The sequence below is a fragment of the Caloenas nicobarica genome, chromosome 13 (assembly GCF_036013445.1).
Source record: "Caloenas nicobarica isolate bCalNic1 chromosome 13, bCalNic1.hap1, whole genome shotgun sequence".
NCBI lineage: Eukaryota > Metazoa > Chordata > Aves > Columbiformes > Columbidae > Caloenas > Caloenas nicobarica.
The window spans coordinates 2,040,731-2,066,560 of NC_088257.1; the positions used below are offsets into that span (position 1 = coordinate 2,040,731).

General features: G+C 41.4%; 2 protein-coding genes across 5 annotated transcripts in view; both read left to right on the forward strand.

The window, feature by feature from the left end:
• CSNK1A1 (casein kinase 1 alpha 1) overlaps positions 1 to 23,557 on the forward strand; it is a 36,178-nt gene extending 12,621 nt beyond the window's left edge. The window contains exons 3-11 of one of the 4 annotated variants that reach the window (XM_065643852.1): positions 1,435 to 1,561; positions 3,229 to 3,327; positions 5,707 to 5,790; positions 9,065 to 9,204; positions 12,144 to 12,222; positions 13,226 to 13,300; positions 14,585 to 14,691; positions 15,568 to 15,716; positions 20,929 to 23,557. In XM_065643852.1, coding sequence (XP_065499924.1) covers positions 1,435 to 1,561; positions 3,229 to 3,327; positions 5,707 to 5,790; positions 9,065 to 9,204; positions 12,144 to 12,222; positions 13,226 to 13,300; positions 14,585 to 14,691; positions 15,568 to 15,716; positions 20,929 to 20,936 — 868 coding nt within the window. In that variant the 3' untranslated portion in view covers positions 20,937 to 23,557. Of the gene's footprint in view, positions 1 to 1,434; positions 1,562 to 3,228; positions 3,328 to 5,706; positions 5,791 to 9,064; positions 9,205 to 12,143; positions 12,223 to 13,225; positions 13,301 to 14,584; positions 14,692 to 15,567; positions 15,722 to 20,928 lie in introns of those variants that run through there. The other 3 variants (XM_065643854.1, XM_065643855.1, XM_065643853.1) reach the window with 3 other exon arrangements.
• The window catches only part of STK10 (serine/threonine kinase 10), a 500,646-nt gene that overhangs the window by 61,958 nt on the left and 412,858 nt on the right, over positions 1 to 25,830 (forward strand). The window lies entirely within an intron of this gene.

Below are 25,830 nucleotides of genomic sequence, written 5' to 3' on the forward strand. Positions count from 1 at the left end.
TTTTGTAAACACTTTACTACCCTGGCTAAGCTTGGAATCCTGTGAGTACTAAGGCATTTGTCGGCATTATCAGTGGTAACTATTTTCCAGACAACGATGCATTGGTCTCCTGGAGTTGTTGCCTAAAGTGGAAATAAAATGTCTATAGAGGTTTTTAAGCTCCAGGTACAACTGTGTTTGAGCTGAATTTTGATTTTTATTGCTTTAACCTGCATCCTCTTGTTACGGGAGATACTCTTGGTGTATCTTGTCTGTACCACTGTAGTTGGAAACTTCGAGACTCCTCCAGGAGAGAGCTGGTCAGTGCCTTGTACATTGACTGCTGGTACTGGGTCTTTGCTGGGCACCTAAGTCCTTATGACAAAGGCAAAATGCAGCCTTCTGATTCATGCCGTGTTTGATCTGTACAGTGACGTACTAGAACTCAGCATGGCTTCACAAACAGTGTCTCACACATTCCTCTCACTTAGCTGTAGGTACCTGCAATGTGCAGAGGACCATAGAGAAGAATATTCATGTTCCTTCAGTGCCAATTTAAAGTACGGTAATTCGCAGCTGAGATCTGCAGAAGTGAAGGGTGTGAGTCCAGGTCCCAGGCAGCTTAGGTGGTGCAATACTCCTGCCCCAGCTGCAGGTAACATGAAGCAATACTCTGATAGAAATGGTAGATGTGGATTGGAAGATAAAATACGCATGGGAGGCCTTCTGCTTGTTCTCACAGTGTTGGTAACACTTAATTTTTTTGCACCAGATTGATATATCAGACACTTAAAGGTGGTTTTCACAGTCTACTTGACTGCAACTGATATATTGCTAGATCTGTGGTTTTGCTTTTATGACACTTAAGTGTTTTTCCCTTTATGATGTTGAAAACCTGGTAAAGAACCTTTATCATCTGCTTAATAGGACAGTAGAACTTATTTGCTGTTTGTTAAATTTGGATGAATAAACAGAGAGGTAGTATGTGAGTTAACTACATGAACTGCTTTGGTCTGTTGCAGGGAAGTCATAGTCGAAAACAAAGGTTAAAGCACTTAAAGATGTTTCTGTGAAGTTAAATAACATGGGAAACATTGATAGGAGTGTAAGGTGTCCTGCAGGTGGATTTCAGTTCAGACTCAGTACATTAATATGTAATGGCTTCTGCTTTGATTGTGTTTTGATTTTGATGTTTAGTATTTCAGTTGCTACTAAAGTGTAGTGTTTCCTCTTAATGGAAAATCAAATGTGTTCATGCACACTTGCCAACTCGTGTATTCTGCTTTGTCCTCAGACTTTGTTTCCAGGAAAAATAAGGCACTCCCAGCCATAGTTTTCAGTTAGCTTTCAAGATTGAACATTAGCCAGCAATGTGCCCTTGCAACCAGGAGGGCTAATGGTATCCTGAGCCGCATTAAGATTCCTGCTAATGCTGGGTAATTTTCTTTGTTGCAGGTGGTATGGTCAAGAAAAGGACTACAATGTTCTAGTTATGGATCTTCTTGGGCCCAGCCTTGAAGACCTATTCAACTTCTGTTCTCGCAGGTTTACGATGAAAACAGTACTTATGTTAGCAGACCAGGTACGTATAGACCTTACAGTGAGGAAGTTAAAAACCTTAAGGTATTCTGTGCAACATGATTCTCTTTAAGTGGGTTAAAGCACGTGTTATACAATGTTGTATACAGCTAATTGAACACTTATTAGAGGAATGAAGTGATGGTCACTTCTGTGCGGTGCCATAGGAAATGAATGTAGCGGGAGGGCAGCCCAGATACCAACTCCTTGATGCTGCAGATCTAACAAGTGCAACTTTAATCAATTATCAAGACTAATATGGGTGGTTTAACTCCTGCTGTCAGCCACAAGTGTGGTATTAGAAGGTCTGGAGCAGTCTCCAGTTGTGGCTGATCTGATTTAAAGGAAACCTGTTACACATTGGCCAGCTCACTATGCACTCGCAGCCTCCCGTAACATCTAGTACCAGACCATGAGCTAATAAATATGATTTTAGTTGTTGTGGTCCTTGAAGACAGTTCTTAAAGCTGTTAGTGGAGATAACACTCTACTGTAATCAAGGCTTCTCAAACTAAGGTCTGTTAAGTCTTTTTCTAGCAACTGATATTTTTTTCAACTTGTTCATGAGAGTACAGCATTGGAGACGGCCAGCTGTATTCTTGCTGTTTAATAAACATCTTGATTGTGCTGTGCTGTCTTCAGCTACTTGCAAGGCAATAAGGGTTTCTCAAGTTGAATTTTCAATGGCAGTTTAGATTTCATCTAATATTACGTAATTGATGTTAGTACCAAGTTGTCACTTAGCCAGCTGCTTGTAGAGTCCCAGGCTCTTGGCCAAGGAAGCTCATGGCATTTGTTTGGAGACAAGGTCAGCTGCCTCATTCTGGCTGCCCGGAGTGAGCGCAGCGCTTGCTTTTGAGAGCCGTTAGCTGGAGTCTGGGTGTTCCAGCATCACTGGGGAATCTGTGAAGCTTTCCTGCAGTATTCCTTTGGATGATAAACACTAATGAGTTATCATCTGGGAAATGTAGATGGGATATATGTCAGTGCATGGAAACTGGCTTGGAGGTCATAGTCCAGTAGAACAGCTGTCAGGAGTATGATGTTGTAAGAATTCAACTCACGAAAGGCTGCATGAAGAATGTTTTAGTCGCTGGAAAGCTGTACTGTATAAATGTGTGTGCTGTGATCTCACGCACAGGAAATCCCATGGTTGTATGTGACTTTCTCTGTGCGTCATTGCTGACTGTGATTACTGGATCACAATAGCTTGGATGTGACAGTATGGGCCATAATCAAGTTGTTACTTGCTCCCTGCAAACTGTTACCTGGAAAAGTGACGCTTGATAATGAATGAATAACTAGGGTGGGGGAGGGAATGAGTTTTCAAGTTCTCTTGTAGCAGGTATAGCAAACCTTTGTTTGAAGCAAGGAAAAGAAATTGCCCGTTAATGGGACACTATAGTTAAAACATTAAATGTCTAGGAAATTGTTTCAGGTATTTAATTTGCCATTTCCTGAGAAAGATTATGGAATTTTAACATATAAGAAAGTTAGATTTATTTGAACAGCATAAAAAGGAGCCCTTGGTTTTCATTAAGGAAATGTAGAAACTTAAGTTGCAGAGGAAGGTAACTCTAAAAATTCATGCTTTCATTGAAGGTTTAAGTGAATTGTATTGCTCTTGTTGAAATCTTACTTGTTTTGTTGTTGCTTTTTTTTTTTTTACAGATGATCAGTAGAATTGAATATGTGCACACAAAGAATTTTATACACAGAGACATTAAACCAGATAACTTCCTAATGGGTATTGGGCGTCACTGTAATAAGGTTAGTCGAATGCTCTTTGTTTAAAAGATCCATAGGGAATGGCTGCGTTACTTGACTGAAGCTGCACAACCTTTTTAAAACTCATTGCTAAAACTGAAGTTTTGGATGCTAAACCCTGATTGTTTGATGCGAGAACTTGGATTTCGAAGTGTCCACTTCTAAATGCAGTGGCACACACGTGGGTCACTGACCCACCCTGTGAGATGCACTTGATTGCAAGACGATTTCCAGGCTTGCTACGAGATTATAAACTAACCCTAGAGAACACTTTGCTACTTTTCTCAGTGATGGAGTTTCATTATCAAGAATTGTTGTAATGGCATTTTTTTCCTCAATGGTGAAGTCAAATTTATCTTTGGATTTGGGGCTGACATCCTGGGATGAAAAGGATTCATGCCAATGTGGGAGCTCCTGACCTACCAGTCATCAGGGCATTAAACCTTGCAATGACTGGTAAAGAGAACTCTGCAGCCATGAGAACCATGGATACAGCCGATAGCCAACATGGAGATCAATTGCTGCGATAAATAAATGAACTTATGTAAATATGTTGATAGAAAACTGTTAAGTTGTAGAGTACCTGAATATGTTGTACAACAAAAAACTGTTTTCAATTTACTTTGTGGAGGAAAAAAAAAGCGAGGTGGGGGGGTTGGGCTGAAGTTGTTGCACTTGTTTGGATGGGTAAACATAGTCAGAAGTGCATGTTTCCCGTTGAAAACCTTATATAGAAGAAAAGTTTTAAATTTTATTTTTAGTTCTCTTGAGTGAAATATGCTTAATCCTGCAATTTGTGTGTCGAGCTCGGGCAGACAGGCAGCATTGGCAATGCATTAAGCATGCTACTTAATAGAAATTAACTTCAGGACAAATGTATGTGATCAAGCTGTTTATTGGAAGCAAGATTCCCACTTATCTTCTCGATATGCCATCAGAGAATGTCTCATTTCTTTAGGCACCACTAGTGTTTAAAATGTTTACCTTTGTTTGCCTGTATGAATGCCAACTTCAGGGCCATGAACGTTAGCGGGGGAAAGCTGGATTGCCGTGAGATGACGGCTGTTGTGTGAAGAGGTGCAGTGCACTGACCGTTCAGATCCAACCATTGAACAGCTCGTCCGTGCAGCGGAGGGGCCGTCTCTGTGATCCTGTCGCTGTTCAACTCTGCGTGTTCCCAAGTTTCACACTTTCACTCTGTAGAGCTCTATTTTTCTCTGCTGTGTTGAGCAGTTAGGCTCCTTAGTTTCCTGGCATGACTTAACAGTATGACTTAAACTTTTTTTTTTCCTAGTTTTAGTTTCTAATTTCCAGTTGTTCTTTTTGGGCCATTTTTCTATACTTTTGCACAGTCATGCTCGCTTGGCATTGCTGCACTCAGTTCATCTTGAGGTGGATTAATGGCCTAGAAAATGCTGCTGTGCTCACTTTAGTGGAGGAACACATTAGATTTGCATCAGCTGAAATGAAAAACAATTGCCTGCAAACCATTATTTTTTTTCCCCCCATTAGTTAGATTAGTTAGGGCGCCACACGATGTGGTGGTGGTAAACACTGTGGGCATGGGCTTTGTTACTGGTGCAGGGGTTTAGAGATGAGGGAGGTAGTTCTTGGCAAAAGTACAAATCAGTAACAAAATGAGGAATGGATTGCTTCAGTTTGGGAGCAAGTGCTTTGTCTGGGGAACACTTGCCACCATACAGTATTTACTTTGTTTTGTTTTGTGACTAAGTGTAGTTTGGGGTTTTTTAGAGATGACTATACACAGTTTAAAGAAAAACGGCTACAAAGTCTAGAATAGCATGGTAATCTTGTTCCAGTAGCTTCCTGTCAGTTATATTGGGAAAAAAAAAAAATTGATTTTTTCCAAATTTTAATTTGGTGATTGGGAGAAATTTTGCTCCCACCTTAAAAGATGAATTTTCAGCTCTGCTAGAAATAAGCCCTGCATGCTTATGAAAGTAAACTTTAAGGTGACTAAATGCCTTCTACCTCTTCCTTACTGAAGATTTACTTTTTCTAAACATCTTTTGGGGGAAGGGCAGTTTGTGAAACCAAAGGATGGTTTTGTAAGCAAAACTTCCATTTCCTTTTTTAATAGAGCCAAATGTCACCATTGCTATCCCTGGTCAAGGCAGTGTCATTTTAGAGCGGCTCACATTTGAAAATTACCTTGTCACATCTTTCAAATTTTCTGCTTGGAGAAAAAAAAAAATACAAACATACATAATTTTTTGAAAACTACAGTGCTTGGTGGAAGAAGGATGGCATTTGGCTACCCTGTTCTTTCTTGAGCGCCTCGGTGTTGCCTGTCTGCGCCGGCCAATGTTGCAATGTAAGCAATACTGTTTGATGCACTGCCACCCTCTATTGTTTGTTCAGTGTTTAGAATCTCCAGTGGGGAAGAGGAAAAGAAGCATGACTGTTAGTACTTCTCAGGACCCATCTTTCTCAGGATTAAACCAGGTCTGAACTGTCTCCTATTCCAACCTCAACCCCAAATTCATGTGCTTTATTTTTGTTTTGTTTTTTGTTATTTTTATTTATTTTTTTTTTCTGGAGAATGTAGACCTTGCAAAAGCACCTCTTATGTTGGCATTATTCAGACATACTTGGCAAACATGTAACATTACTAAGATGTTTCCCTGTGGCGCTTGTTTAAATTGTGGAATTATTTCTAAACTTTATTAAAAAGGGCTAAATGTACGTGCTTGGTTTCAGATGCAGAAGCAGGTTTTGGTTTTGTCCTTTCAAACTCAAAGGCAATGTGGTGAAGGATGTGTCACCCTAGTGAAACAGCAGGATTTCTGTGTAGGGCTCCCTGCTTGCCCCTGTAGGGTTCCTGCCGTGTCTTTGAATGCATGTGGAGAAGTTCTGTTATCGCTTTAGCCAGACTCCTTCCCTTGCAGTTTTTGTTCAAAATCTTTCCAAATGTGTAATGAGGACTCGTATTTTCATCCATTGTGCTTATAAAATGAAATTACTCCCAACAAGCTGTGCCTCTGAGAAGCGTAAGCTTATCTTGTAGTGTTAAATGTAGTACTCCTGACTCGTCAAGAGAAGATGAATTGGAGAGAAATGAAGACATATGCCAGTTCATAGCAGGACAGCTGGAAATTGCTGGATATGAATCATAGCTCAGGAGTTTGGCCATAGAATCAGTCCATAGCTTTCCACAATGATTGTCTTCACGTATTAAATCCCTGGCAGCCAGCTGCTGTATGCAAGCTGACAGGCTTCTCTTGTCTCCTCCTGAAACTTTCTTGTCAGTTGAGGCAGAGACTTTGATCTACTCCTCTAGTAGCTCTTGGCAAAAATCTTGCCCTACTTCTCCAGTTTCCTGCTGATGGTGCAACAAACAGAACTAAGGTGGTGTGAGGTTATCTGTGGGAATACGTCTGTGTTCCTGCTGGCTGGCATCGGCATGTTCTGTGCTCATCCAAATCGGGATGTATCTTCCAACTTAACTCTTTGCAAGATGGATTTACTCCTTTGCAAATGGGAAATACAGAATGAGCCTAAGCTGGGAGCAGAGTAAACTTCCCCAGAGAAATCAGTGCTGTAAAAGAATAATCCAGTTATTTAACTAGTGTAAAACAGGTCTGTGTTGCTGAATTGATTTTTCTTGTTGTTGAGGTTTTACCCATACCTCTTGAGAGAATGCAGAATTACCTTGTTCAGCTCTGAGCAGCTGTGGAAAGGGCAGAGCATCATTTACTTTTAGAATTCTTTTGAAGAAAGTAGTCTTACCGAGTTGATGCTAAACAGGGCTAGGCACCAGCTATTTATGTATTAGAGGCACACTTCTAGTGTTAAATGTTTTAATTAATGAACTGAGGGTTCCTTCATACCATTAATTAGCAGAAAGATCACCAGGATTACAGAAAACATATGAAGATATGGAGTTGTTTAAAGTGTTTGTAACCAAAGATGTGGTGAAAATATTCTTATGGTTACGTATAGTGTTTGGATTTCTCTCCTTCTCAAGGCACAGTATTTTGCTTAAACTAATGGGCACAGGCCCTGCAAAAGTAGCTATTGCAAACTGTACATCAGAGAGCTTTAATCAGAAAAGAGGTTGCATTTGAGTTCGGGCATTGCTTCTAGGAAAGTTGCATATGCAGTGTAGTGATCATGTGGAAGCTTTGTACTATCTGCTTTAGGAGTTTAGTATCAAAATTGCTAATTTCCCGGTAGCTGGAGAACATGTCCGTGCTCACTATGTGAAGAACAACCTCTAGTGGTGGCTATGGTGGGTGCAACGAAGACGAGACCCCCACTTTCCTGAACTATGACCAGTGTAGCTGATGTGAGAACTTGGCTTTACCTGCTCTTGCTCCAAGCATTCTGGACTTCGAGGATGACTTTCACTAGGACAGCACATGTAGGACTGCTCTGCTTTGTGGTTGCATATAAATCATGACAGGACTTCAGCTAAAGGTTTGCTGCTCCAACATTAGTGGCTGAAGAGGTTTTTAGCATGGTAGTTTTTGTTTTTCCTATCTTAGACTACTATAGTTAGAAAATCATCTTCAACCAGAATTCTGAAACATACCTACCATGCAATTCAGAAACTTCCAGTCTTTCAGTATCTTTGATACTTCCATGTTGAGTGTTACTTTATAATTCACTGCACTTCCAGTGCACCCCTTTGTTTCAGTCTTGGATGCAGGTATAGCTGCATATCAATCTTCAGTACTTTTTTGCATTTAAAGCTGTATTTTCTGTTCTGGAACCACCATTAAGGTGATACTGAATAGGTTTTACTGAGAATTTCTTGAACTTTGTCTTCTCTCCATCATCTCCCTTCCATACCCAAGCTACTTCTGCAGTATTTATTAATCTGTAGGGCTTGTAGTACCTGATCCTGTTGCATTAATCCAGCGCTGGAATCAGGAGCTCAGCCTGATGATTTGTAGATTGAAGACTGACTGCTAGAATTTGGAATGTGCCTTATGTACTTCTGCCTCAGCTTTTTTTGTCTAGTCCTGAAATCTTGTCACAAGAAGGTACTGTCTGGATTAACCTTTGTAGACAGGCCAGCTGTTAGCATGCTAATTAGCACGCATTCAGTTGTTGCTAAATACCAAATCATTGAGCAAGCTTGGTCACCTTGGAACCTAAATTGGATTCCATGTACTAGGCTCTAGCTTCCTGGCTGTATTAATATCAGCATGTCATGCAGCTGTGATAGTGTTCTGGCAGTCTGAAAATGAGCAGATGATTGAAAGCAAGATGCCTTGGTTGCTGTTGAAGGTTTTGGCCTCATGCTCTGCAGAATGGCTAGTGCTCTTCATGAGACGTAGGGCAGAATACAGGATGTGCATCATTTGCATTACGTTGCTGAGCTGCCTTTAACTATCTGGATGTGTAAACTCTAGTGCAAGGGGGTTTTGGGAAGTGTGCTTTCACACCTAGTAGTTTCCTTCCCTAATTGTGCACTGCAGTTATTGAGCTAATGTGATACGAACTATGATAGTAACATAATAGTTGTAGAACTAAGCTACAGATTAGCACAATCTAATCTATTCCACTGGATTGAGAAAAAGCTTGAACTAATTCACTGTTAAGTTTTTGAACTGGCTAGTTAAAGCTGGTTGTGATTCTGCACTGTTACTCTGCTTCCTCTTAACTGTAGGCTGTCACATTGTGTGGATGTCTTAAAATGTTAATGCCTAGTGAGAGTTGGGGGATTCCTTGCATTGTATAGAAATATAACCTATTTTCATTTTTCTTTAAGTTATTCCTTATTGACTTTGGTTTGGCCAAAAAGTACCGGGACAACAGGACAAGGCAACACATACCGTACAGAGAAGACAAAAATCTCACTGGCACAGCTCGATATGCCAGTATCAATGCACATCTTGGCATTGAGCAGAGGTGAGTTCAAGGAGATCACTGCTGTGCTTTTGGAGGCAGCAAGATGATCTTATTTGTAAGATTCTGAGGTGTCTGAACTAATTTTACATGAATAAGTGTATATATCCCTTTGCAAGTGCTTTGCTTTTCAGCTGCCTATGTAAGGGTAGGAGGAAGAAATCCAAGCTCCTAATTTGCTTCTTGAAGAGAGTCTTAAGTTTTTGCAGATGTGGTATAGATGCTCTGCACACTGGTTTGCGTTGGGTTTTGGGTTTTTGTTTGTTTGGGGGTTTTGTGTGTTTAAGAATAAGCTATACTTTCATGTGGATCTGTCAGAGTACCTTCACCAATAAAATGGTGCACTTTCCTGATTGTGTTGGTACCTATTGATGCCGCTACTGACTGGTTTGATATGCAATTCTGTAGCCAGAAAGAGTATTGTAAAGGTGGTGTCTGTGTCCTGTTTCCTCACTCTCACTTCAAGTTAGTAAACTATTGTTTATCCTTTTGCCTGCAAGCAAGACTTAAAGATCTTCTACTTCACTCCCATGTGTAATAGGGCATCTTTACCACACGATGCCAAGGTCGCTTAGACATAGTTAAAATTGCCATGTCTGTGCCTCTAACCTTCATTTCAATCAAAATGGGGATGACAGAATTTCTAGTGGTCAACTTCAACAGAACATGTAACTTAAAAATAGCTGGTGCTTTAGAATGCACCATGTTCCCTCTGTGCTTTAATTTTCTTAAGGTTCCTTAAGTGTATCTTATTGTCTGCCAGTGTCATTATTTAAGCCTACTTGACATGTGGGTCAGGTAGTCGGGTGTCATTTCTGCAGTAAGTACGTTTCACGGAACCTAAGCCGTTTGTTTAAGGGAATAACACTGCTAGTACCATACAGTGAGGGAAGGGAGCTGCAAATCACTAATGCTTTTGAATTTAGTTGAAGGCTTTGTACCATCTCTGCTGGTACTGGGAATTCTAATGTAATTAGAAATGTAGCTTAGTGCATGCTAAAAGCTTTTAAACTATCTAAATCAAGCCAAGAGTGAGACAATATATTCCTGTAATCAAGAGAAACCAGTCCTGAAGCTATGGCAGAATACATCAGCTGTTAGTGCTGTACTTTAACTGTTGCAGAACAGATTTCCCTATACGTAATGACAGCTATTCTTAGGGAGCTGTTTGCAATGTTACCTGTTTCTTTTTTAGTGATGGAGAGTATTGTCCTGTTTTCCAAATCTTTTAAAGTCACTTCTGTCAGTAAATGCTCAAATGTAATCTGTCCATTACAGATTTACAGAAGTAAATGTTGCGTACTAAAAAACCATGAAATTCAACATTACAACAATGAACTGGATGGAGGATAGACACTATTAATCCCTGTGTTTCTTCCACATTTAACACTGCCTTCTCAGAAAGTGTAAACGTATGTCACGGTTCCACACTGGTTCACTGAATCCCGTTGATGATTAAAATCTGAATTAGCAGGTTTTTCAGGTCGGAGTTTGTGGTCTGGGCATCATTTTTCATCCGTCTTTGGCTGTGGTTTCATGTTACAGCTGAGATGACCTTGGAGCTGGTTGCTGTCAAGGGGACTGAACCAGTCACTGGGCACAATTAGCATTTTTTTTGTCCTTATGGTGAAATGGTTTAGGGAGCCAAGCTGATTTTCTTGTGGGAGATCTCCCTGAATGGGTTCCCCAAAGGGCCAGAGAGCTGGAACACGAGTTGAGAGGGTGACAGGCCACACTGGGGATGATTAGTGGTTATATTGGATTGGCCATAACACAGAGCATCACCTGTGACTTCTTTCCTCTGGTACCAAGATCTGTAGGTAGATCTGTCCAGGTTCTTACAGATTGGTCTCGCTTAAGAGGGAGCTGGTTTAGGTATAATCCTATTTGCAATACTGCTCTCAGCCTTTTACTCCCTTGTGGGGCTGGTGGGCACGTAGTCTTTCCTGCCGCCATTTAAATACTTTTCTTGCACATCTGCCTGGGTGCCAAAGCAGCAGCAATACCTGTCAAGTTCTCTTGATAAGGGAGCTTGGAGGAGAAAAATGAGTTATTTTTCTGCCTCATGTTAAATAGATGTCAACTGTGAGGGGCAGTCAGAGGAAAAAACCTGATTCTAGCACAGCTGGGAAAAGGTAACTTGGCCAAGAGGAAGAAAAATTGTGGAGCATTTTTTCCACTTCAGTGGACTGTACTAGCCTGAGTAATCATGAAAGCTGTGTAGCAAAGTACAATGGTGTTTGTGTGTCTGGAATGTGAATCTGGAGCATATGCAGTACAGGAAACATTGGAAGCCTTTTTAGATGAGAGTTTGAGTGCAAATTCTCAGTGAAGTCTATTCATAGATGCCCGGGGTTCTCCAGCTGCCTTGAAACAGACTTCTTGTGGGAAGAGAGCAGGGGCACCTCTCTGATGTGTGCACCTTTCAAAATATTACTAGTTGTTTAAAGATCATGGAAACAATTCAGGGGTTTTTAATAGAAGTGAGGGAAGAAAGAGGTTATGCATTTCTGGGGCTAGATGGTCAGTATTGGTCCCAGACGGCTGTTCAAAGCAAAATCTTCCTTAATGAAGTTAAGGCTAGCATCCTGTATCTCCGTTACAATGTGTTCTTTGCTTCCTGCAGGTAAAACTTTTGTTTCCATCCAAGCTACATAATTAAATGGGAAAGACATGGAATGTTTCCTTTTTTTTTATTTTCCAAAGTTATGTTTCCCTTGCTTGAAGAAAGAATAGGATCTCCTTCTGCTTCTGGAGCCTTCTTACGTGTCTGCCAGTGGAAACCTGAACTCCTAGATGGCTTAGCTGTTATTAGAGACCTTCTTTTGTACCAGAGCTTAGTTTTTATTCCTTATTTTTTTATTTTTGAATGCTAACACTATTTAGAATAAAGTACGAAATGCCCAAATTTGTAATTCATTGTGTTCATCCTCTTTCTCTAGTCGTCGGGATGACATGGAGTCTCTAGGCTATGTATTGATGTACTTTAACAGAACCAGTCTGCCTTGGCAAGGATTAAAGGTAGGTTATTTTGCTTTTTTTCCCCCACCCTTTTTTTTGATGTTTGAGTATGGTGCTTCTGCCTGCTGATCTGGATATGTGGTTGTATATAACGTTTAGTTTCAGTTATACAAAGTAGTTCTTCCCAAGCCGCGATATTTATAGAATGTAGAAGAAGGGTTCTTTCTGCTTCTCGTGTAGCAGGCAAAATGTGTATTGTTTGACTGCCTTAAAATTTATACAAAACAATAGCTTACATCATCTTTGCAAATTATTATTGTACTGTTGTAGGCTGAGGCCCTCTTTTGGGAAATAAAAAATAGCATTGTTAGTGGCTTTTTGAATTACTGCAGAGAGCATGGAAATAAACTCTCACCTAGCAAGTTGAGCTTTAGTGGTATCTCCAGTCCAGTTTATAGGATGACTGAATAATTATTAGCTGCAACAGACTTGTTTCAAGTATTGTTGTGTATGGTAGTCAAGTACAACCATGGCAAATACTTAATTCTGTTTATATAGACTTAAGTGATTTGTTTTCATGTTTTAATTGTTCTTCCTCCATGTGAGAGTTGTGTAACTCAAATGGTGTTGCAGCTGCAAGTTGTCTAAAAAGGCAAGTGGCTCATGAAACACTAGAACTCTCAGCTGCAAATGAATGTAATGGCTGCGCGCTGAAACACGCACCGGCCCCTGAATGGGGCACTGAGTGGGAATTAATAGAACTTTGGCAAATGGAAACGCAAGTCTGGTCTGTTTAACGGACAAAAGCAGCAGCCAGAACTACACGAGCTGTGCCATGTGATGGAAGCATTAGACTGCGACAAATGGTATTAAACTGTGTCCAAATCTTAATACCAGATTGACCTTCATTCTCTTTGCAATAAGTGTGTGGGACTTGGAGATTTCACATAAAATACTTACGGTTGACCAAAGGATTTTTGTCATTTTTTTTTTTTTTTGCCACTGTCCTTGTTAATCCAGTGTTGCACAATATCTCTTATATTGTGACCTACATGTTCCACAGGCTGCAACAAAGAAGCAAAAGTATGAAAAGATTAGTGAAAAGAAAATGTCCACTCCTGTTGAGGTTTTGTGTAAGGTAAGAGTTTCCAAATGATGTCATACTGTGAAATGGAAGAGGGTGTTTGTTTGTTTGTTGTTTTTTTTAAACTAGAGCCAATATCTTAGTCTCACATGGCACTTGCTGCTGAATAACACTTCTATGGCACTTGTGGGTGCATCGTGTTTGGCCACCCAGCAAGGCTGTCAGTGTGTGTACCAGGGCAGGCATTCGCGGCTGTTTCTTGGTGTAGTTCAGGCCGCCATCATTCCAGTTCTTGGTGCCTCTGGGCTGTGCAAGCTCTCCAGCTCTCTTAGGTGAAGCTTGTTCACTTCATCAGCTTCTACAGTGAAAGCTCTACATGTGCCCTCTTGGATAAATAAAAACAAGGTTTTATTTATAAAAACCTTTATTTATAAACCAAGCCATATAGATTTCATGTATATACATGTTTCTGCCTCTTGAGAATTGTTCACATTGTCTTCTGTATCTCAAATAGAGGCGGTAGTGGAACTGGATGTCAAGTGATCTTTAAAGCCACGTCACAGAATGATGTTTTTCCAGTGCTATCCTTTGGGTCTTAAGATTTCTCTTTAACTGTGGCAGCCACATGCTTATTAGCAAAGGTCCTTGACAACACATGGTGTTTTCACCCATCAAACAGCAGCACCAAGGATTACACTCGCTAATCATACACATTTATGTACTCTGACAGTCTGACATCTTCCAAACTGCTGAACTGTTATACCCCCTGCTTGCTTGCTTGTAGTACAGCACTGTGGTGTGTGCTATTACCTGCTTACACACAGGCTTTAATGTAGTGTTAAATCCATGAATATGTAAAGCGGGGAATCTTTAAAAGAAGTCTTCATGGTTTAAATCTTCACTTGACAGTGGTAACTGACCTTGCCTCTAGTATGCTCAAGTAGATTATCAAGGAAACATGAGTGCAATCTTTTAAGAGACAATTACTACTAATTTCAGAGACCTAGTTAATAAGAACTAGATTTAATTAGGATTAATGAAGTGCTTTAAATATTTTCTATGTTGAGATTTTTGGTAGCAGAGGACTTGTAATTGCATAATATGCATCAGGTAACAGTTCTGGGGAAAGAATGTATACCTGGTAACATGCTGATCAAATCCACTTTCTGAAATACAGAATAAATGAATAACTGGAGGCAAAATGGAATTTACATGTACAAATTTTCAGCCAGTTTTTCTCTGCCATTATAGACAGAAATACAGCTTTTTGCCTTCTTACAGGGTTGTTAGAAGCTTTTTGCTGCAAGCCATGGCTTGATTAACACTGTTGATTTACAGGGATTCCCTGCAGAATTTGCCATGTATCTGAACTACTGTCGTGGCCTGCGCTTTGAAGAGGCACCAGATTACATGTATCTGAGGCAATTATTCCGTATTCTTTTCAGGTCAGTCTCGAAGTGGAAAAGTACAGACATTTCAGTGGTTTACCAGCTGGTAACTGCTCTGTGGGACTTGCACTGCAGAAAGTTGCTCCGTATGTGTGTGGTGTAGGGAGTTCTTTTGAGACTTTCTTTCCATTTCAGAGTTTGAAAAGCTGTTTAAAGGACCTGAAAAATACTGTTCAGTGTTAAACAAGAAGGAAAGATTCTCTTGGTTTTGAGTTGTGTGATCTGACCACTTAATGCTAGAGGGTTGAGCCCATCCTTCAAGTTCTGTTGCAAGTAGCTTAAGAAGCTGACCCCTCAGTAGAAGCGTGTGAAGCTTTTTGCGTTTGGAGAGTAGTGATGGGACTGGCAGTGGTGCCCAGGAGATGGATTTCAGCGGAGGGGGGATAGTGCTATTTCTTTGAGCTTATTAGAGAAACCAGATCATAAACTCAGCCTTCTGGAGTGAGCAGCATCTGTCAAAAGAAGAGCTGGTACTGATCGCTCACGAGTCTCCCTCCAGAGTTCTGGAATCCAAAGCCATTTTTATTTGATGATCTACAATCCTGCAGTCTCTCCTTAAAAGTATAGATTAAAAAAAATACTGAGAACCTCAGTGCAGACAAACAGATAAACTGGGTTGTGAGGAACTTCTGCTTCTACAAATGCAGACTTTTGTGTAAACAGTGAAGAAATTGCAGCTTGATGGTATTTGGGCTTGCTTCAAGAATCCCTTTAAATTAGCGATACATGTAGCATTTATATACTATTCATAATCTCCCAAAGCAGCTTAAAAAAAAAGTTAAACTCTAGTTCTGAGCTTTCAGTGAAGGCTTGATATTAGCAATAAAGAAGTTGTTATGATATGTTACAGTAAAGTATTTTGCTCTTTTCTAGGACCTTGAACCACCAATATGACTACACGTTCGACTGGACAATGTTAAAGCAGAAAGCAGCACAGCAGGCAGCCTCTTCCAGTGGGCAGGGGCAGCAGGCCCAAACCCCCACAGGCAAGCAAACTGACAAATCCAAGAGTAACATGAAAGGTTAGTAGCCAAGAACCAAGTGACGTTACAGGAAAAAAGAAAAATTTACACTAATTTGGACAATGTCAGCAATTTAAGTGTTAGATCAAGGAGGTGGTTTAAAAAACATATTTGGCTGTTAATTGAAAAAAGCAAAAACAAAAGACGTCCTTGGAGAATTTGACTACTAACTTTATACCAAAATGTCCTTGTTCTTCATATCATTTCTTCTGGGGATGTTGGGTCATTTTAACCACTGCATCTTTTGCTCCTGCATTAACCACTTTCCAAAAACAAGAAACTGACTTGGTGTTGGGAATGTGACATTTTTATTTATATATATACATATATGATATTATGTATATTTATATATATAAAACATATAATACAATCCAAAATCCTAGACCTAACACTTCTTAAGGGATAATTCTCATTAACTAGGTGAGGATCTAGAGACTTTGGGTTCTACTGTGTTCCAGCTGGTACAGTGACGTGGGTTTGCTTCTGTTCTGTATGCCTCAAACACGGGAAACAGAAAATTGTGAATGATCTGGCTTCCTCCAGTGGGTTTACATTGAGAAATTTGGTCCAGAGTTAAAAGAAAGGACCAGTGAGCTCCAAAGGTCTTGTTTAAATCACAGAGTAACCCCGAGCTGCTGGGGATGCCAAGTCACAATTTTCTGAGGTATCTGGATGCTCTGGGGTGGGACTTCAAGTTTCTTGATTATTTTTAATGCTTCTAAGTTACGGTTTCAAAGGGAAATGTTGTGAAATGTTCAAGATGGAATTGTGTAATAACTGAAAACTGAGTTCTGAAAAGGCACATTCAAATCTTTTTTTATACGTTCTAGAAGCTTTTTAAAATTTTTGTGATGTAAGTCTGCCAGTGTCAGTCTGGTAAGTCACTGGAATGAAACTGCTGCAGCTGGTGACTCTTACAACCAGTCCTGTCATGAAACTGATTCCTCAAGTTAAGCTGTGGATAAAATTGAAGCTAATGAGGCTGTTTGAGTGGAGAAGCTCGGTTTGGGTTATTGCTGCTGAGGTAGCATATTGAGGTATTGCTGCTGCTTGTGACTCTTCAGTACATCCTTGTCTTGACTATAATTTTTATATATATATATAAAATCATGTGTGAAGTTAATGTGGCTGACTTGGAAGTCAAAGAAATGCAGAAGTGTTTACAGTAAACTTACCAAAATATTGTTTTTCATGTATTGTGGCCACATTCAAACATTACCAGGTGGCTTTAGTCAAAATAGCTATCCAAAAATACAACACTTCTTCATTTTTCTGGATGAAGTAAAATACCTGCCGGTCTTTCCAAGATTCAGTCTGAAATGGTTTGTTGAAGAAAAGAAACTTCCGTTGGATCCATTAAATATCAGGTTCTTTGAGGCATCACTTGTCCAGCTTGTTTTGCTGACGGGTGTTAGAACACTGCAAGCTGTAAACCAGTTCCCTCAGCTCTAACACCGGTATGTAGCAGACTGGGTGATTAAGGCTTAGGTCGCTTCCTGAAATACAGCTCAGAACCCACTGCTGAGCCCAGCCCAGCGCTGGCTGGGTGTGGTGAGGTTGGCTGTTAGAGCAGGAGGGAATAATTGGAGCAAAAACGCAGATTCTTCACAACAGCTCATGTTTAAAGCGAGCATCTTAGGGAAGTGATGATGTGTAAACAGATGCTGTCCTGAAAATCAAGTTGTGTCGCTTGAAATACTTTTTTGCTGGTGCAGTATTCTGAGGTTTGATGTGCCACTCTCCTGGCTGAGGTGATCTCTGACCAAGCGCTGTACTATAAGTGAAGAAAAGGTCATAATTATGACTTGCCTCTGCTTTCCAGCGATGGTTTGACAGCGCAAAGCTGACTGACAAGCATGAGTAACGGGGAGCCTGTCTTGCAGTTAAGCCTTATAGCCCATTTCTGTTTCTTGATGGACCTTCCTCATTGCACTGTCCCAGAGTAATGAGGCCCATTGCTGTAGCCATGGAGAAGTTGTTTTTCTAACAGAATTCCACTAGCTCTTGCACAGAGCAACAGCCTTTCAGGGGAATGACTCCTTCCTCTCCCACCTCCCCATTTTGAAGAAAAGGCCTGTGACCTTTAGGTGGATCAAGCTCTAATGTCAGCAAAACGTTACAATAGTGACATGACAATAGTGCTTGTCAAACATCTGAAGGCTTCCCCAGCTTCCTAATATAGTTGAGTCTCTTCATCAAAGTACAGATTCCAGATTTCTAAAACCCTATGTACTTTTTGTAGGAAATATTGCCTGTTAACAAAGATTTTCTGAAACCAGCTAAGCTCAAGCAGGAGGCTGCATGGCTTTTATGTTGCTGCCGCATTGAAGATTAACAAAATACCTGGTTTATTTTTTCCAGAGTTCAGTTAAATTCTCACGTAGTTCCCGTAGCAAAGCCCATGCTCAAGTGTGTTAAAAGGCTTCACGGTGTCAAATTATACACCTCTGGTAACCATATCCAGTTTAACGAGAGTACTGGAAATAGCAATTTACAGGTGCATTTATTGGTTAAAATCTTAAATATACTGTGTAAAGTGCAAGTACTATAGAAGATGTGTGTCTTGGGAGTGGAGATGGGGAGGTGTGAAATCTTAATTCTTTCAAATAATGTCCAGAGATGTGAGAGAATAGACACCTTCTTAATCAACGACTTAGATGATTTGGATGGACAGTGTGTTCATTTAGAGATATTCCTGACTACCTGAACTCAGATCCATATTAAACCATCTCACTGAGTCCTGTAGGTTATTCAGGCTGAATATTCTGTTTGGTTCCAGAGTAGCCTGTTCTGTCAATGACCTTTTTTATCTCTTCCCGTCCCTCTCTCTGGAACTGTGCAGTGTCTTTTGTAACAGTGAGATCAGCTGGTTTGAAGCTGTTTGTGGTGACCTGTGTGAACAGCCAGGGCTGCTCTGCTGACTGGGGAGCTCTTGATCTGACAGTGCAGCAGTTGGGGTGCGATGGGTGACAGTGCTCATGCTCCGCTTCCCTCCGTCATAAAACTGACTCGAGCAGCCAATCGCCAGGTTAAAGTCCATCAGTTCTGTTTGCAAGAGGTGTTTTTAAATCTCTTTAGTGTCGAGTTCTGTAAGGCTGTGGGCAGTCCCGTTAGTATTCACCGAACGCTTCTGGTCGCAGCAGTTTCTCAGAACAGACTAGTTCACTCCTTGAGATTTATCCAGTTGACAACTAAATACTTTTCACTGCTTGTCTCTGCAGCTGCTTAATAGAGAAAATGTTTGAACTCTTCTCAGATAGAGGAGCTTCGTAAAGTATGACAGTCCAGTTATTCTTCCCCCGTTGATAGAGCTGTAGCTATAGTAATAATGAAGCAATTTGCGTGTCTGTCATGTAGCACAGAGGTTATCAAAGTTTTGGGTAACACCCTGGAGGGGCAAGGAGTGATGAATGTGCAGATCTGAGCTGGCCGTGTGTATAGTGAAAACTTGTTAGAGAGATGCCAGCATGAACTCCTGAGCATGTTCTTCATACTGGCCAAGTCTCGTGCTACACAAATGTCTTGACATCTCGTTTGGCAGCTGGGGCTGGGCCGTGTTTGGGAGCACTTCTGTGTGGTCTTAATAGGCCTTGCAAAGGATGTTGTGGGTTGAATCCAGTTCCCTGTTGCTCTCTGTAGACTTGGGGCATTTTCTTTCCCATAACACCCTGGATTTGAGGTGATCTGACAAATAGCAGCGTATCATTTGTTAGCATGTCCTTGTCCTCGGGTTCAGGATCCCATTGTCATCTGAAACATCCAGGCTTCTAATGCAATGAGTTGATATGTTTCTTTCCACACCGGGAGCACACTCCTCCTTTGGTGACTTAGTTTTGGCTACTTTGATGGAGAAAATGGTTCAAATGATGAATCGGTGTTCACTGCTAAACGCACTAAATGGAAAAACAGTGTAACTTGTATGCATCAAGTAAGGGTTGTGGACAGCCTTATGCCAGTTGAGCTAAGGAATCACTGGGGTTTCTGTGAGAGTTTGCACTCAGGTGGGAAAGTCTGTCTTAGTTCTGGTTCAAGATTGATTGATTGATTTATTTTTTAGAATCGCTAGTGCTGGCTGTAGAGAAATGTCCTTCAATGCATTAGGATTGGGTTCAAACAAAGCTATTGAATATCTTCTGAATTACCTGTAGCCTATTCTGGAAGAGTTAAAGCTATCTTCTGGGTACTATCCAGATACATTTTTGACAGAATGTCAGGCTATGTTTAATACTTGTTTGCACTTGCTTCTCTCTGGATGACGGCACACACTATAGCTGAGCTCAGCTTTGTCTGCAGTTCACTCTGAAGAGATATCTGTTGCAAAAACTCAGAGCTGTTGCTCAGATGAATTCATACATCAACAGGATTACCCTGCTGCTTGGAGGGTGTCCAGAACAGAAACTTGCTTGGCAAAGTAGTCTTTGGTTGAGGCTCTTGTTACCTCTTTAAAGCACAGTGCTAGTACCTGAGTCACCAGGAATGAGTAGAAGCACTCACATGAAGACTGGCTTAGCTTGCAGTAACTGGTTCTTTGAGATCCGTGTGTGTATTCCTTTATTCTCCTTTTTCCATGATGTCTTGTAATTTGAAGTACTGAGCCTCAAAAGAATTGCTCTTGAAGCCTCCCTTCCCCTGTCACACGAGTTGTTTCACTTGTCCTTCCAAGGACAGAAGGTTTGCTGCGTTCCTAGTCACTACCAAAGGTTCTTGCTTCTGTTCTGGCTGCCCAGAGCATGGTACACGTGAGCATGTAGTGAGCACCAGTTACTGTAAGGTAAGTTCTGTCCGTGTGATGCTGCCGTACCATGTCTCTGAAGAGCACCACTGCAGTCAGATGACAGCTTGACATTCAGGGGTATAAACACAAGACGCTGCAGACGAGTAGAAAACAATCCTATGAAATTACATCCTGCTTCGTAGTAGCAATAACACATCTTGTTTTCAAACTGTTGGTCTGAATTCCTGTTTGAGGAATGTGGCGTCCAGCTGGTGCGTACGCCTGTTTTCCAGTGCAGCGAAAGGTGTGTGTTTAAACAAAGGGGTGGTGGCAAATGCTGGTTCGCTTTGGAAATGGCCACCAGGAACTCTGCAGTTCTGAGACACAGCAGCATTTTCCCCTTTGAACGACCATAACTGCTGTTTAATTCTTCTACTGTGAAGGCTGTTTCTCATTTTCATCCTGTATCAGTAAGTTGCCCTTGTGTTTATCTTGCAGGTTTCTGAGCATGGCGAGGATGGGACAAAGCAGAGCAGATCGGAGCAGGACTTGTCACTCCCCAAATCCTAGAAATTTTAGTTCATACGTACACTTGCCAGTGGCTGTGGGCAACCATTTACTTGGTGTAAAGAACTTAATATCAGTATAAACTGGCTCTGGGCAGTGTCAATGATGCTGCACTTGGAGTTGTAGCAGCTGTAATTGTGAATATTACTGAGATAGTGAAACATGGTGTCCAGTTTTCTATTGCATTTTTTTCAAGTGGAAAAGTTAACTAATGGTTGACACACAAGTGGAGAAAATTGTGCATATGCCAATTTTTGTTACCTTTTTACTTTGAACTACACTGCTTATGAGATCTCATTGTTTTGGAAGAATGGCATGAACAGTCTTCGGCAACAGTTGTGATAATTGTAAACGCTCACAATTGTGCACTCTTTTCTGGTTATTCCTCCCTGGGTTTTGAAAGTTGTACACTTAAAACATTCTTAAAGTTGTTGGCTTCTATGTGCAACATACCAAGCCAGCTGACATGGTAGTAACCAAAGATTCCAGTTTTTAAGCGTATGAAAGACTCTGCCTGCTTACCTGTGCTAGAAATAACAGCATCTAAAGTGAAGACTTAAGAGAAACTTAGCGACTACTAGATAATCTTTAGGACTCTGCATTAACTCTATAATGTTCTTGGTATAAAAGGAAAAACAGCATATTTGTCACGAAATTTAGTTAACATCTTACAACTGAACCTGTATGTAAGTTGCTTAGATAAATGTAATCACTGTAAACATCTATATGATCTGGGATTTTGTTTTTATTTTGAAGCGGGAGCTTTTTTGTTTACAAGTTCATTAAAAACTAAAAACTGTTTCTGTAAGGAAATGAGATTTTTTTTTTAATTTGCTTTGTTAATTCAGTTTAAGAAATCTACATTACCCTGTTTTTAAACCAAGTTTCAAGGCCATTTGTTAAGCAAAAGAAGTCATATTTCCTTCTAAATCATTTTAGATTTAGCGTTGTAACTCTTCCTCATTTTGTTTTTAAATAAATTTTGTATTTTTTCCTTGAGGGAGAAGGGGCAGCTTTGCATTTTTATAACTTGTTGTTTGAGACCAGCCCTCTGTACTAAGATCGGAATTTTTTAAAACGAAATGGCATCTTTTGCAGGCCCGGCATTGGCAGCCTCCACGCGTTGCCATGTCCTGCATCGGCTGGACTGACTTGTGATGCTAGTTTTAAGAAAAATTTGAGTGGAGTATTTGGATGGTTTTAAACCAAGGCATTTTTCTTTCAAGTTCTTGTGAAGTGGATATGAGCAGATTGACTCTTGTTCTCGGGGACAGCCTCGTACCACGCAGAGTCACCCTGGTTACTGCCCCGGGCTGTCTTCCTTCTCACTCCTATTCTAGCCCAGCTGAAAGAAAGAAATACTTTTATTGCTGGTAATTCTTTAATAGTGTAATTTATTCCTTTATAGCATGTCAGAATAAATTAAAAAAATGTCTGAAAAAGCTGCCAGATGCCTATTGTGTAAATGTTGTTTGTATGTTAGCTTGTTAGACAGTTTCCATGCATGTAGCAGAGTTTCCTGCTCACAGTTCATATTTTTACTGTTTGAAAAGGTCTTTCATTTTGCAAATGTTTTCTTCAAGACCATAATACTCCCGCTGTGCACTTGTCACAGCGGTGATCTGGATCAAGGCCGTGCTCCTGTGCGGTCACTATGCATAACTCCCTTTACAAGAAGGATCTGCCCTGAGAAGATGTTAAACTTTAGCTGGAGAACACCGTGTGCTAATAAACATTTATATAGATAATCTGGGAGTACGGGGGAAGTAAAAAAGTCTGCCGGGCTTTGGAAATATCGGTGCACATTTGGAAACTTGGGTCAGAGCGGTCGCTATTACCTGGAAGGTGAAAGAAGAAATGCAGCCCGTTCTGGCTGGGATGCTTTCCTGGGCTCTGAGTATTGCCCTATACGAGTAAGGATGCTTTACAAGCAATGCCTCATGAAAATGTGTGTTTCTAAGAGCTAGTATCTAGAATACCATATTATGTCTTTATGATTTCCACTGTCCAGGCAATGCATCTGACAACATGCGTTGGCAAAAGGGGAAGGAGCATCAATGAAATGCAGCCGTGGCAGCTGTTTTCAGAGTGGCTGCTTGGAATTGTTTTGCCACCACTTTTCTTGCTTTGACAGGAGGTGTTTAAAAATCAGAGGAAATCATTTGGTTTCAGGAGAATGAATTATTTCCTCTGTCTGTTAAATTTACTCATGACTTTGAGGAGGGTTGTCAGATTTTAGAAACAAGCTGCTCTTGATAAGCACTGTAAGCAAGAACGGTTCCTATGCTTGGAGTGTCAAAACGCATTTGGTTTGTAGTTCCTACAACCGCGAGCCGTATCCTGCGGAGGAGCACGGGGTCCGGCTAGTCCTTCAGGCACGGTGTGTTCATGGAGTTTGCTTCTGCACAGAGGTGTGAGGTTAAACTGTCAGCTCTGTCGTGCTGCTTTGCAGAATCCAGCCTGAACCAGGAACGGGATGGCAACCTTCCTCAAAGAGACGCTGTGATACTGAACGCTCATTTGCTGTATCATCTACTTGGTTTGTATCAGAGACTTAAAACTGAAAGCATTAAAAACTATGTGGATCTTGATTTCTGGTTGCAGCTCCGCAAAGGTTTTGTGTTGGGAGGTTTGTCTGCTGTCCTGATGAAAACTCGAAAAAACTTCTGCAAGCAATCCCAGGCGCTTCACAAGGAGTTGTCATTGTAACAGGGGCCATAAAGTGCAAGAACTACAACTTCATGTTCCCTGGAAAGTGCTAGAATTCAGGTAATGATACTAGGCTGTGACAACAGGTTCTTAGTTATCACACTAAGCTGTTACAGAGTTTCGAATCAATTTATTAACCTCCTTATAGCAACCCCGAGAGGGCTCCTAAGGCCACCGTTTAAAGACTTGCTTAATTTGGAGCAGGGAGCGCTCATACGTGCAGCTTACTGGTTCATTATTTTTAACCTATTTAAGCCATTCCTTCTTACAAGCAATTTGAAAGCTTTTTTTTCCTTTTCTCCCATAAAAGGCTCTGAAAGAAGGACAGACTGCTCAAGGTTTCAGTTACTAAACATTGCTGCTTTGCCTACTGTTCTGTGTGGCGTTGGTAGTAAGTGATGAATTCAAACCCTGGCTGTGCTGAGAACACCGTCAGTCTCCAAAAGCTAGATATGTTTTTTTAGTAGGTGTGTCAAGCCTGCCCAGTCGGTGCCATCCTAATTTATTTTGCTGATTTCTGTTGAATTCCATCTGTACGGGGGTTATTTCTCAAGCTGTTGTGTTGACTTGTTGTATCGTTCTGCCTGTTCTCAGTCGGCTTTTCCAGGTGCGTTGCTCAGCTTGCAGGGACTTGTCCGTGCCTTGAGTGCCGTGCTGTCCTGTCCAGGTCGTGGTTATGCCGCTTTGAGCCGGAGCTCGGGCTCGATCCCTCCCAGCTGGAATTCTTCTGTGATCCTAAGCTGCCTTTTTTGCATAAGGCATTAATTTCTTGTGACAGCATTCTCCCATTTAGAAGATTTGTTGCTTAGCCAGCTCCGTCAGCCCCATCTGCTCCTTACTTAATTGCAGTGAAATCATCATGATTTCATATCAGCTTGATGTCATCATGCAAGTTTACGAGCCTGGCAGGCTCCAGGCTGGGGAGGAAGGGCTGGCTGCTCCGAGCGGTGCCTCTGCAAACACGGGGTGGGGAGGACGCGGAGGAAGGGCCCACCCTCCTAATTGGGCCTGAGTGCATGTGGTGTGTTCTAATGTGGAAATGGCTCTTTAATGCAATCCGCGTTATCCGGGGCTAAACAGGAAGGGGGGAGGGTGGCGCCAGATCTGTGCGCAAAGAATTGAGATGGAGTGTTGTGCTAGGACATGAGGATGTTCGTCGTTCTCAGCTGCCTTAAAGAAGCTTTTCCAAGTAGACCCAGGACCGTGTTGTCCTCGGCTGTGGGGGAAAGACGGGTTGTTAAAGGAAGGAACCACAGCGGGCTCAGCTGCTTGGCTGAGGTCAATACTAAAGGTGTGAAATCTTCTAAATGAAGATGCGAACTTCACTTTTCGCACCATGTGAGATATTCTTAGATGTGACTGCTGCTAGTGCTGAATTTGGGTAGCTGCAAATCAGGAGGAGCTGGGGGGTATTCTCACACCAGCCTAGGATGAACAGATTTCCTAGTATTTTGTCCATAAAATAACTGTGAAGGTGATGTAGCTCCTTTTTCAGCAAACAGCTTGGCGTTCTGATATCGGGGGCTGCTTCTAGAAGTACCTGAGCACACTCACTCCTAACTGTTCTGTTTTCCCACCTGTCCCCAGGAGTCTTTTGTTCCCGTTGATAATGCAGATTGTTTTGTTGTAAACACAGCTGGTCTTAGCTGCATTTCTTCCCCTCTCTGAAGGATGGCATCAATACATGCAGCTGGCAGAGAAGCTCTTTCAGAGCTCTGTGCACTGAAGAGCAGGCTGCTCCCTTCGCCGCTCCCCGTTTGCTGCCGCCCTTGAAATACTAGTGAGCTTTGAGCTCTTTCGCACATGAGACTTTGAACTTCTTTTTGAATGAAAGCAATTTGAGATCATCAGAAGACCTTGAAGGGGTGTGCACGCTGTCGTCCAGGGTAGAGTGGCTTTTGAGCTTTCCTTGCTGCAGTCAAAACCCCTGTTTGTAATGATAAAGCTGAGCCTTATCCTTTACAGCCCTGTAAACACCCAGGGCAGGCGCTTGGCTGGGCACAATCCAGATAAGCAGCAGAGGTGGGGCAGTGGCTCTGGCGTCTCGGCTGTGCTGTGTGGGACCTCATGGTCCACCACACCAAGGGCACGAGGAACAAACCTTCCCTTTCCCTTCCGTGTGTT